This window comes from Amaranthus tricolor, chromosome 10 (assembly GCF_026212465.1).
Source record: "Amaranthus tricolor cultivar Red isolate AtriRed21 chromosome 10, ASM2621246v1, whole genome shotgun sequence".
Lineage (NCBI taxonomy): Eukaryota > Viridiplantae > Streptophyta > Magnoliopsida > Caryophyllales > Amaranthaceae > Amaranthus > Amaranthus tricolor.
Genome location: NC_080056.1, coordinates 6,532,900 through 6,546,547, shown reverse-complemented (window position 1 = coordinate 6,546,547; position 13,648 = coordinate 6,532,900). Strand labels below are relative to the sequence as shown.

General features: G+C 36.0%; 1 protein-coding gene across 5 annotated transcripts in view; it reads left to right on the top strand.

Moving 5' to 3' along the window:
• The window catches only part of LOC130825587 (pre-mRNA-splicing factor ATP-dependent RNA helicase DEAH1), a 35,113-nt gene that overhangs the window by 7,710 nt on the left and 13,755 nt on the right, over positions 1-13,648 (top strand). For all 5 annotated transcript variants that reach the window (XM_057690884.1, XM_057690881.1, XM_057690882.1 and 2 more), the window contains 11 exons: positions 914-973; positions 1,105-1,176; positions 1,707-1,773; positions 4,104-4,183; positions 4,313-4,383; positions 4,489-4,546; positions 4,641-4,698; positions 4,784-4,852; positions 5,814-5,882; positions 5,987-6,076; positions 12,372-12,458. In XM_057690884.1, coding sequence (XP_057546867.1) covers positions 914-973; positions 1,105-1,176; positions 1,707-1,773; positions 4,104-4,183; positions 4,313-4,383; positions 4,489-4,546; positions 4,641-4,698; positions 4,784-4,852; positions 5,814-5,882; positions 5,987-6,076; positions 12,372-12,458 — 781 coding nt within the window. The remainder of the gene's footprint in view (positions 1-913; positions 974-1,104; positions 1,177-1,706; positions 1,774-4,103; positions 4,184-4,312; positions 4,384-4,488; positions 4,547-4,640; positions 4,699-4,783; positions 4,853-5,813; positions 5,883-5,986; positions 6,077-12,371; positions 12,459-13,648) is intronic.

The window sequence follows — 13,648 nt, the reverse complement described above, 5'->3', positions numbered from 1 at the left end:
CGTTATGTTTGCAACATCGTCTTCTGTATTGCAATCGCGAAGACATCTGTAATTTTTTTTTTCATGAATGTGATACATGATAAGATGTGAAGTTAATAATGAAGTTGCAACATTTTCTGTGGGGTTTCTTAATGTCTGTTTGTTGAGTCTACACATCTCTCACCCTAGTTATGTGCTTCTTGTACATTGTACATGAGGGATAAACATTGGAAATCTGTAGATATTTCCCTATTTTTTAGTAATCTTTGTCATGTGAAAGATAGTTGAACCAATGTTCCCATAATTCTGATGCTCATGAAAGCTGCAAATGAATTGTGAACTTGTATTCCATTCACATTCCCTTGGAGTCAATAAATCCATGTAACTTTTGACATAATTTGGATTCCAATCACATTCCAATTACTACTCAATTCACGGAAATCGCAATATGAGTTGTTAACTTAAAAATATCTATTTTTAATATAATGATTCAAATTTTCTAGAGGACGTATTTAAATTAAAGCTTATTAATACATGATTCAAATTGTTAAATTGGATTCAAAAAGTAATAGAATACTTAAAATTTTTCTTTCATATGTTAAACCTTTACTCCCTTTTTATAATTATGTTAAAGTTACATTTCTTTATTTTGATATTAATGCTTAGGTTCCACTCTCTAAAGCCCGAGGTTCTACAAAAGTGTCTTTGTCAAAAGGCCATCTATTTCATCATTTTATTCATTTGTGCAAATCATTACTTTTGGCTCATTAGCTCTGTTGTGTGGCACTGTACTGATGTATGTTATATGTAAACTTGATATTATCTCCCTTTGTGGAATCCAAATTATCTTTTAGTCATCAACTGTTTAATGCTAAAAACTCAAATTCTGCTTCTACTAATTCTGGATTATCTCTGTTTTGCTCATCTGCTGCAGAAAAGTTTCAAGACAAGAATATTTGAAAAAAAGGGAGGAAAAGAAATTGGAAGAGCTCAGGTACTCTTGCAATATTGTTTTATGTTCTGTTTTTATGGTGCCTAACTTAAATAGGCATGAGGCCTGGTAGCTTGCTAATTCACATGATTTTTGACTTGTCATTTGATCTTTATATGGTCATAATAATGCAGAGATGAACTAGAAGACGAGCAATACTTGTTTGATGGGGAAGAGTTGACTGAAGCAGAGCGTCGTGAATTCAGGTGATACACTGCCCATGTGCCCATGCGCTTATTTTTTTATTTTTTTTTGTGAATGTCGTTACTGTAAGTATGTGTCCAAAGGAAATTTAAACATTTTTTGTAATTGGATCTTGTTTTCTTTTACTATTTGTATCTATCTGCTGGAACCACGTTTGTGATTGTTCGGTGAAGGGTCATATATACAATCTTTTGTAATTGGATATGTTTTATCCCTTTTCTTGGTGGTTTCCGTGTTAGGTATTAGGCAGTGTTGCTTTATATGAAAATTGATTAGGCTCTTCTCAAATGTAAGTTTTATTTTGCGGCTGCGGGTGAATTTATGCTTGTACTTTTTCCATAATGATAAGGATAAATCCTCCAAAAAATAATAATATTCTTGCTTGCATGCACTATTAGACATTTTTAAAGCAAGAAGGTTTATGTAGATTTTTTTTACACTTAGAATTTGTATTTCTTATTTTTGCTTGGATGAATTTTCAAGAGATACTATCCTTGAAATTCAGTTGGTCATGATTTTTTTGTTATGACAGGTACAAAAAGGAAATTTTCGAGCTTGTCTCAAAAAGGAAGGGAGAAGATGCCAGTGAGATGAGCGAGGTAATGTACAACTCTAGTTTTTGATATGTGGTTGCTGTTTTTGACTTTTTCTTTAATAATTTTTTAAAAAATTATATCAAGCTTTGAGATTGATGCTTTACCTGCAATCATTGTTTTAGGAAAATTCAAACCTAAGAATCTCACCTTTAGGTGGTCTACTTTTAAAAATCTCAACTTGTTATTTTTTTAAAATCCCACCTTTTAACCCGATTTCTTTTCCGAGGACTTTCTCCTTTGGTAGCTATACTAGCAGTATTTTTTAAGAAAAAAAATATAAAAAAGCTTTGTATCTCGTTCTATTTGGTAACCCACAGAATTAGACCATTGAAACATGTATACTTATCTTCTTCCTTTGGCTTCGATGCAACAAGCATACATGAAACACCCCTGGCCTGCATCCCCATGGTTGTACTATAGAAAAATCAGTAATTAAAAAAAAGGGTTAATTACTGTGCTGCCCCTGCTAACAATCAGTATATATGCATATATTAATGAACGATTCTCATAAACATTTTCATGGTTTACTAGAAGTCGAGAACTCTAAAGGCTAGAAATCTTTCACTTTATAATGTAAAGAGTCATTTTGCGAACAACGACATTGATTGTAGACTCCTTATACCAAATGGCTTACTTGATCCTACATCCCATTTACGAACATATTCATCCCAAAGTTGTTGTTCTTGCTCCAGAATATCACGCTTCCTCTCAAGCTCGGCTAAATGAACAAATGAAGGCAAATCCAGCAACGAATGAATCCTGATTTTTGTCTAGACTGCTTCATCCACATTCTCTGTCCCTCTTACTAAAAAAACATTTTTCTTTTTCTTTGGTGGTGGTGATAGTAGAGATGATGATTGGCCGAATTTTATTCTATCCCTTTTTCAGTCCCTTTTTTTTTCTTTTTTCCAATTTATCCCTTTGTCCATTCTATTGATTTTGAGTTTTGGACAATTTTCTTTTAGATCTAGGGTTTTGGTTGTCGATGAAAATCGATGGAGACATTAAACAATAGATAGTTATTTAATTATTGAATCATGGAGGAGATTGAAAAGAGGAGAGAGAGTGAGTCGAGGGGAAGAGGGAGGAAGAGAGAGAGAAAGGATGGAAGGGGGTATAGAAGGTGAGAAGGAATGGTGGTGAAGTGAGGGAGAGTGGGGAGGAGAGAAAAATTGTGGTGGTGATTATGCTCTTGAGGTTGATGGTTTTCTTCTTGCTCCATTTTTGTAATCCTTGTTCTCATTTTTCCTGTTTTAGCTCACATATTTTTGAAAATTCTACTTTTTAAAATTTATTTTAATACCTTATTTAAGTTTTTTAAATAAAAAAGAAATTAAAAAGTTTAAAATGTCAAATAAAAGGTTAAATATGATGGCTAGGTTACACGTCATAAAGTTCTTTAAAAGCAAATCAATTTAAAAGTTGAGAGTTTTAAAAGATAATGTAAAAGTGAGATTTTTGTAAGCTAACAATCGAAAGATGGAATTTTTAGTTTAAACTTTTTCTTATTTTAAAAGAATGACTTATTAATGCATGTGCACTTCTTTTTATTCTAAAGTTGCATATGTTTCCATCAAAACAACTCATTGTTTTTACAAGGGTAAGGTTGCGTCCATTTAATTCTCCTTAACCATCTAGGTGGAATTTGGGAGTCACTTAACGATATTAAGCTAGTAAATATGTGGAATATTGTATTATTTGTATTATATTATAATAATAATAATAATAATAATTATTATTATTATTATTATTAATAATATTATTTGTTAATATTTTTAACATTATTATCATCACTATCATCATAATTATTATTACTATCATTGTTACTGTTAGTTTTTTTTATTGTTGTGTTCCCCTTTAAATTCATGCTATGGTTGAAGTTGTGTTTTGAATATGATTCGTTTGAAAGTGTCTGTATATCGATTTTGCTTATTCATACACGCTTCATGAACTTGAGTAGCAAAAATAATGAACTTGTGTTTCCTGAGCTAATCAGGAAGTTTACTCTCAAGGGTGAGCTAACCCCCAAACTCATGAGCCAGTAAAAAGTTTGAACTTGTATATCTGATAAAAGCTTGTTCATTTTGTTGATCTTGGGGATTTTTGAATCTATTAGTGTTACTTAGAGCTTGAAACAGTCTTGAAAGAGAAAACATATGTGTGTATAGTGAGTTCTGTAAGTATGCTACATCTATTAATGAAGAATTTGGAAGTTTATTTAATGTTTAATTTTAAAACCTTCCCTTCAAACTAAGTTCTAATGTCCTACTTTTAAGTGTGCTCTCTTTGGACATTGATGAATCAGTGCGCATGTGAAATTTTATTAATTACAGTATAAAATGCCGGAAGCATATGACGTAGAAGGAGGAGTGAACCAAGAAAAAAGATTTTCCGTAGCTTTACATCGTTACAGGTCTGCAATTGTAATTTTTGACATTCGCTACCTACATCATTTCCTTTTTATACAGAGTCGACAAAAAGTACTGGGACATGATTGCCTATTTGAGTATATAGTTTATTTTTCTTATTGTTTTTTCATCAGAGATGGTGGTGAATCTGGAGGTAAAATGAACCCATTTGCTGAACAAGAAGCGTGGGAAGATCACCAGATTGGTAAGTTGGTGTATCAGTCATAATAATGAAACATTTTTAGACATCTTTTATTTTCATAGCCTCTTACCCATCTAAAGGAGCCTTTTTTTTTTTTTTTTTTTTCAGGAAAAGCAACACTTAAATTTGGTTCTAAAAACAAAAAACAGAATGTAGATAATTATGAGTGAGACATCTTTTATTTTTTTGCTGCATTTGACTTCCTTGATAATGGTTGAATGTTCAATTTACCACTCCTTTCTTTTTAATTTTTGTTTCAGATATGTCTTTGAAGATCAGATCGACTTTGTTAAGACTATTGTAATGGAAGGGGATGAGGTAGACTGAATTTAGATTGTAATTTATTATTTTTTATGGTTATTTCTTATGCCAAATATTGTCTATAATTATTCTCTTTTTCTAGTTTGAAGATGAGATGTTAAACGAGTCACGGGAGAACTCCAAGGCAAAGTCCGCCTTTGAGAAGCTTCAGGTATGTATTTCGTGTTTGCATTTATGTTGTACTTTTAGTTTCACCATCATTTATATGACGATTGGATAAGAAAACCGTGGAGTCATATTATTGATATGAGCAATATAATATAAGAAATAAAATGTCAGATTTTATCTATAGTATTTGCCAGTAGGATGGATTGAGTGTCAATAAACTAAACATGCCACAAAGCCAAATAGTGGCCCTTTTATGTTTGATAGGATTCCTTAATGTTACATGTTACACGAATTGTCATGCTATGCTACTCAAACTCGTATGTGTTGTGCCCAACACCATCGAAGAATAATGTGTATGGAGCTATTATAGAGGGTTTAAGGGTCATGTCGTGTCGTGTCGTATTGTGTCGTGTTCGAGTAACATAGGAGTGTTCGAGTAACATAACTTTTATATATTGGGAGCATGCCGCATTGTGTTGCCTCAATTGCGTTCAAAGATTTAAAAAAACGATAAAGGTGTAAAAAACCGTGTTTTGGGACTTATCAAGGCATAATTTATGGTTTTGAAAGATATTTAGGCATTACGATAACCGCATCATCGTTCCTTTACCGCGATCGCAGCTGTTACCGCTTTTTGCACTATGGTTGGGACTTGGTTATTCAGAACCAAAAAACCAAAAAAATTCAGCTTGAGCCTTAGATTGAGATTACTTGATATTCCGCAAAGACAACTTCTGAGTCCTAGGGATGCTGCAAGTATCATTGAAATTTGTTGCCTTCAACTGATGTTGTCAAAGACTATGTGTAGTCCTGTTATATTTGTGTAGTCAATAGGATTTTTATGTCTTATGAATGCCTGTTTGTATAAAATGTATATATGTATTATTATTTTCATAGCCTTTATCGATTTTCCGGTTCTATCTCATTCGAACTGATTTTTTATCACTACATAACTCATTATTGGTCCTTGATTCTTAGTTGAACATTGTTTAATTACTGTTTAGGAAGAACGGAAAACTCTTCCAATGTATGCATATCGAGAGGAGTTATTGAATGCTATTCAAGATCATCAGGTTTGTCTTACTTCTTATCATATGATTGTTACTAGTATTGGGGCATTGGTAATGTGGTGCATGGGTATAACGTTATGATTGGTTTCCCTTATCTGTATTCTTAGGTCCTTATAATTGTAGGGGAGACCGGTTCTGGAAAAACAACTCAGATACCGCAATACCTTCATGAAGCGGGCTATACAAAAGTTGGAATGGTAAGAAATCTCATGCTTAGTATATGTATTCGTCTACTTAAAGCAAGACAAGGCGTATCTGTTAAATGTTTTCTGAATTATTTTGTGTACTTTACTTTCTCGATGATGCATATTCTTGTATTTTCGTTAAATGAATTATGTTTCTGTACGATAATCAAATTTTACCTTTTGTGGAGATGTTTGAATGCTAATTGCTATATTACTTTAATCAGGATTTTGTACCATTGAGTTTTGCTATGCATAGAACTACGGCTGTAATCATTATTACTCCGTAATCCAAATCATGGGATCGTACAATTTTACGATTCTTGAATTTCTGAACTATCCAAATTGGTCATAGAAGTTGAAATGTATAGGATTGTTCAGGATCAATTTGAGTTGATGCAAGCAAAATCGGTTCATGATTGCTTAGGATCAGCCGATCCTACGAACAACTTGTTCTTTGGTGTTTTTATTTCTTGTTTGCTTATATACTTGTATCATCACGTAAGCAAAATATAATGCTAACGTATTTATAAAATATATGCAAGTATAATTATAAATGTGTAATGCCTATTATTTTCTTATAATTTAGCTTTCTTAAAATTTTAACAATTTCCTTTTTACTTTTAGGATTTTTAATCTTAAAATATGAATTTTACCAAATTTTAGTAATTTGTAAGATCATATGATTCAATGATACGATCCAAAAATTCAATTCTATGTGCTCTCACCAATTCAATGTAGGATCGCAATCTTGATAATCGTCACGAGTGAACAACCGGTCCATCTGTCCTCAAGACTTATCATAGGAGAAATAAAAAGAGACAGCTGTCATGTAAATGTTAGTCTTTAGATAGTTTTGATGAGGTGTCTTAGTGAGTCTTGTGTTGACTCCTATATAAGACCAACATTGTACATATTCTCATTTGTCAAATAAAGAAATAAAAGGAAGGATTGGATTAGGAGCTTTGCAGTAGCTCGAATACTGCCTATATCGTGTGTGGTGTTTGTCTCTTCTTTTCTTAATTTTCTTGTTTGGCCACTCAACTTATTAAGTTGCAGACATTGATAGAAGCAATCTATTGCAAAGGTATCAGAGCATAGTTACGTTCTGCGGGAAGTTCTTTTCAAGAATTTATGGATTCACTTGAACAAAGTTTAGCAAAATTGAAGGAGGCTATGGCAAGCCAGATGAGGACAGAAGTAGGGGCGATGTAGGAACGGTTTACCCGTAAGTAAGAGAAAATCGAACCAGATCTTAACCGTTTTATTGGTGGTCAAGTGAAATTGTTCCAGAGATAGGAGAAGGAGGAGTCGGTTCGTCGAAGGCGTTCGTCTCAGCACGAAACTGACGGGGAATGGCAGACTTACCGAAATCGAAGAACGAATGAAAGAGAGGCCACGATTGAGGAGGAGGCCGGTGGTGGAGAACGGTCCAATTGGATGCCGAAATTACCAAACAAATCCCCAACCCTACCCAATTTAGCCTTATAACCCACCCAAAAATTTCCCCACCCGAAATTACCCAAATATCGCCTACAATAATCCTGTATATAATTCAAGAACCCCATACCCACAGCAATTTCGAAACAGTGAGTTCAGCGGAGACATGGCTAGCCGCAATAACCCAATTTCCGGGGACCGGATTCGACGACTTACCGACAAGGAGTTTAGGGAGAAACGGGCGATAGGATTATGTTTCCAATGCGATGCCAAGTGGTCCGTAAATCATGTATGTAGTAAGAAGGAACTTAACGTGCTTATAGGGAGTGTCAAAGATGATGTAAAGGCCGGCAATGAAAATGTAGTGGAGGAAACGGAGATCGAGGAGAAGAATGACTATTATTTCGTTAAATTCAGTCGTCGGCATTACCAATCCCAAAACAATGAAAATGTTGGGGCGAATTGGGACGGAGGACTTGATAGTGATAATTGATTCAGGAGCAACCAACAATTTCATTTCCAATGAAGCAGTATAGAAATTGGGAATTACTTGTGAAGAGTGTGAAAGGTATGGGGTAATCTTGGGAAATGGGGATGAAATAGTGCATGATTTCTTATCTTTAGAGTTGGGAAATTTCGATGTGATTCTTGGGGTGCAATGGTTGGAGCCTTTGGGCTCGGTGATTACAAATTGGAAGACGCTGACTATGCAATTTTTGTGGGAAGGAAGATCGGTGATGTTGGTAGGAGACCCTTCATTGAAACGTTCGAGAATTAGTTTGAAGGCGAGGCTCAAGGAATTACGGATGGAAGGAGAGGGAATCTTTGTTGAGTATAATGGAATAGTGAATTGTTTGAAAGATGTTCCTATTCCAGCTTAATTGAAGGGTTTGTTTGAGGAGTATTCCGATGTGTTTCAACCGTTAACAACCCTACCGCCCACACGACAACAAGACAATGCCATAAACTTGAAGGAGGGAACCGATCCGATTGATGTACGCCCCTATAGATATCCCCACAGTCAAAATAATGAGATTGAACGTCTAGTGAAGGATATGTTGAAAGCTGGCTTGATACAACCCTTTATAAGTTCGTTCTCAAGCCCGGTTATCTTGGTTAAGAAGAAGGATGGTTTCTTGGCGATTTTGTGTCGAGTATAGAACATTAAATAAAGCTACTATGCCAGACAAGTATCCCATTCCGATGATAGATGAGTTGTTAGATATGTTACATGGTGCACGGATTTTTACGAAGCTCGATCTTAAATCGAGCTATCATCAAATCCGAATGCGGCAACAAGATATACAAAAGACCGCTTTAAGAACTCATGAGGAGCATCATGAGTTCTTAGTCATGCCTTTTGGATTAACAAATGCTCCATCAACGTTCCAATCTTTAAGGAATGAAATATTTCGACCCTATTTACGGAAGTTCATCCTAGTATTTTTCGATGATATATTGATGTATAGTAGAGAAGAAGAAGCGCATAAGCACCATGTCGATCAAGTGCTTCGGTGTTTGTGGGAAAGTGCTATGGTGGTGAATGGAGGAAAATGTGAATTTGGTGTTAGACGGGTGGCTTATTTGGGTCATGTCATATCCGAAAAAGGGTTAGCGGTAGTTGATGAGAAGGTAGAACTATGTTAGCTTGGCTGACGCCTAAAAATTTGAAGGAATTGCTTGGGTTTCTTGGACTTACGAGATATTATCGGTATTTCGTGAAAGTGTATGCTAATATGGCAAAAGCTCTTACTCGATTACTTCAAAAAGACGCGTTTTCTTGGGATGAAAAGGCTGAAAAAGCGTTCATTGGGTTAAAGCTAGCAATGACTCAAGTTCCGGTTTTGGCTATGCTTAATTTTCAAGCCTTGTTCGTGGTCGAAACGGATGCGTGTCATCATGGGCTAGGGGCTGTCCTCTTGCAAGAAAAGCATCTGATTGCTTTCTTTAGCAAGACTTTGGCTGTACGAGCTAGTGGGAAGTCGATATATGAACAAAGAACTTACGGCCATTGTGTTTGCGGTCTTGAAATGGAAACACTATTTGATGGGAAGGAGATTCTTGGTGCGTACTGATCAACGAAGTTTGAAACATTTGTTGGAGCAATGGGAAATCAATTGAGACTATCAAAAGTGGATGATGAAGTTAATGGCCTTTGATTTTGTGATAGAATACAATTCGGGAAAGAATAATAAGGTGGCCGATGCCTTATCCCGTATTCCACTTCCGTTGCTTGAGTTGGGGGCGTTCCTTAGTTCCAATGGGATCGAATGGCAATTGCTACAAGACGAAGTTAAGAAGGATGCCACGTTGGTTTCGATACGGCAGGGACTGTTGAAGGGAGATTCGAATCCTTTGGGTTTCACATTAGAGAATGATATCTTGTTTTTTCAGGGAACGTTATGTGTTGGCTAAATCCTCACCTTTCATTCCAGTGCTTTTGCGAGAATATCATGACTCGCCATTGGGAAGTCACTCAGGGGAATTAAAAACATATTTACGTTAGCAAGCGAGTGGTATTGGGAGGGTATGTAGCGACAAGTGATGCAATATGTGCGTGCATGTCAAGTGCGTCAACAAATCAAAGCCTCCTATCAAAAACCGGCGGGATTGTTACAAAATCTTCTTATACCCGCGCAAGTTTGGTAGCACGTGACGATGGATTTCATTGAAGGGTTACCTAGGTCGGAAGGGGTAGATACTATCTTGGTTGTGGTGGATCGACTCACAAAACATGGGCATTTCTTGACACTACGATATCCATTTACGACATTAAAAGTAGCTGAATTGTTTGTTAAGGAAGTAGTTCGGCTCCATGGGTTTCCAACTCCCATTGTCTCGGATCAGGACAAGGTTTTTATGAGTATCTTTTGGCGTGAGCTTTTAGATTCCAACAAACTCGTTTGTTACGAAGCACGTCATTTCATCCCCAAACCGATGGTCAATTGGAAATTGTCAACAAAGTTGTGGAGCTATACCTTCGTTGTTTTGTAAATGGACTACCAAAGAAGTGGGCGCATTGGATTCATTGGGCTGAGTTTAGTTACAACACCTCTCATTTGTCAACTAATATGTCTCCATTTCTAGCTTTGTACGATCGCGTTCCTCCGCATGTTATGAGGGTAGGACAGCAGCAAACCCCCGTGGAATCTTTGGACCAACTGTTACAAGAGTCGCACATTATGTTAGATGAATTAAAGTTTAATATGATGAAATCACAATTAAGGATGAAGCAACAAGCTGATAAGAAGCGCAGGGAGATCGAATTTCAGGTTGGGGACTATGTGTACCTCAAATTGCATCCCGATAAGCAGCGTTCTTTAGCTCAACACTCCAATCAGAAGCTGAGCATGCGTTATTATGGGCCCTACAAGATCATTCAACGAGTGGGAACAGTTGCGTATAAACTTGAGTTGCCTCGTGATTGTCGTATCCATCCGGTGTTCCATGTCTCACAATTAAAAGGGGCCACAGGAGCTACTGCATCTTCGTATACAATTCCACCACTCACTGAGGACTTGGTGATGGTAGCCCAACCTCTAGATGTCATAGAGGTGCGTCTGTCACCTTCTGGAGCAAAGGAGATTTTGGTTCTTTGGGAGGGGCTGGATCCTACTAAGGCTACATGGGAAGATTGCTCTAAGTTCTTTGCCACCTATCCTCTCTCTCACCTTGAGGACAAGGTGAATGTTTTGGGAAGGGGGTATTGTCATGAGTGAACAACCGGTCCTCAAGACTTATTATAGGAGAAATAAAAAGAGTGGGACAGTTGTCATGTAAATTTTAGTCTTTAGATAGTTTTGATGAGGTGTCTTAGTGAGTCTTGTGTTGACTCCTATATAAGACCAACATTGTACATATTCTCATTTGTCAAATAAAAAAATAAAAGGAAGGATTGGATTAGGAGCCTTCAAGTAGCTCTTATATCGTGTGTGGTGTTTGTCTCTTCTTTTATTAATTTTCTTGTTTGGTTACTCATCTTAGTAAGTTGCAGACGTTGACAGAAGCAATCTGTCACAATAACCTTGATTGTGATGTTACAATAAGTACAAAAAATTAGAAAATTTGCTCTTTCTTATTGCACTGTTTTTTGTGTTTGATTGACATAAATTAAAATATTGATTTGACAAGAAAAGTTGTAGTGAGGTGACTTGTGAACCTTCTCTTTAGAAGTACCTTCATTTAAGCAAAATGCATTTGAAAATTGCACTTTTAGTTCATGTGAACTTGATTTTAGAAATTAAGGGTCAACTGAAAACGACCTTTGTTATTACAAAGGTAAGGTTGCGACACCCGACCTCCTAAATCCTGCTTAGGTGGGATCCACTAGGCATTGAGGTATGGTCCAATGGTTGTTGCCTGACCAACTGGAAGTATTGGATGATTTGTTGAAGCTGCGTGTTTAAGAGCCAACTATTATAAAGGTGTTTGGCAAAAATTAGTTGTCGGTTGGTTGTTTATTACAAAAAAAAGGTGGGTAAAAAGCAAAAAGCTTTTGGCTTAAAAGCAGGCTTTTCAGCTGGCTTAGAAGCCATTTACCTAACACTTTTTTGGGCTATTTGGCCAACCAAAAAGCCAAATGCTAAAAGCCAACCATAAAGCCAATGAAAAAGCAACTTACAAAACAAACCCAATAGGGTGGTGGTGCTTTTGAAAATTTCAAGGTTGTAATTATTGTGTTTTGTACTTTTGAGCTTGGAATATTCAACAATCATTACCTAGGTTCTTCTATCCTTTGATTTCTATTGTCAAATAGGTTTCGTGACTGACACATTATGTTTTGTAAGGAAGCTCTATATTAAATTAGTATTGTCACCTTAGTGTTGGTGAATGCATTGAGATCCTGATTTTTTTTTTCCCTTCAATACAGATTGGATGTACCCAGCCCAGGAGGGTTGCTGCCATGAGTGTTGCCGCTCGTGTCTCCCAGGAAATGGGTGTGAAGCTTGGGCATGAGGTAAGCATTGGACTTCTGTTAGCGTCTTACTTTCCGATGTAGTTTTTGTTTCTTGAGTGCTTTGTTGATTAGGAATTCAAAATGGATTTATATTTCCACCTTATCCTTAGACTTTTGAATGTTTTCTGGTACGATGATGAATTGGAAACATCATTGCACTATTGAATTGTTGTTTATACATTACTTGGACGTGACACTGATGGTAGTGTATTGGTAGCTTCAAATGTTGACATGATTTAGTATGATCAATGATGGTTTTGAATTTGAATTAAGATACTCCACCAAATTTGCCCCATAGGCATTGGTTAGGAAACTATGAAAAGTGAGTATATTGGTTTTTTTTGGGGAAAGTGGAGAAATATGGATGAGATAAAATAGTAAGTTAAATGTATGGATGAAAAATATAAGGGTGTAACTCATGACCAAAAATAAAATTAGGGCGAATTTGGTGGGATGGACTAAAACGAAAAGTGGAATTTTGTCGGACTGAGGGAGTAGTTGATATTTTGTTTAGTTGATTTCTCACTATCTGTAACAACATGACTCTTCACTAATTTTTGCTTTGGGTTACAGTTGAGTGAAATTGAGTCACAAAACCTTTTGCCTCAAGATATATGAAGTAAATTGTGAAAATTGTATTTTGCGTTGAGGATTACTGTCATGAATGGGCAACCGGTCCAACCGGCCCTCAAAACTTATCAAAGGAGGAATAGAAATAAAGGTACAGCTGTCATGTAAATAGTTTGTCTTTAGATATTTTGATGATGTGTCTTAATGGGTCTTATGTTTGAAAACTATATAAGACCAATATTGTACATATTATGTTTTTTATCAAAGAAGAAATAAAGGAAGTTGGATTAGGAGCCTGCAGTAGCTCGAATACTGTGTGAATTCTTTGTCTCATTCGTTGTCATTTGTTCTTCTTAGATAATATTTCCAGCAGCTTTTGCCCTTGACAGAACCATTCTGTCACAAAGGTATCAGAGCAAATTTCGTTCCAGTGGGAGAATTAATTTCAAGAAGGCATGGATTCTTTGGAGCAAAGGTTGTCAAAATTGAAAGAAGCCATTACTAATTAGATGAAAACAGAAATGGGTGCTTTGGAAGAAAGGCTCACATGAAAGCAAAATAAAACGGACCAGATTTTGGCCATTTTAATGGAGGAAAGGGCGAGTTTGGGAGAGAGAAGA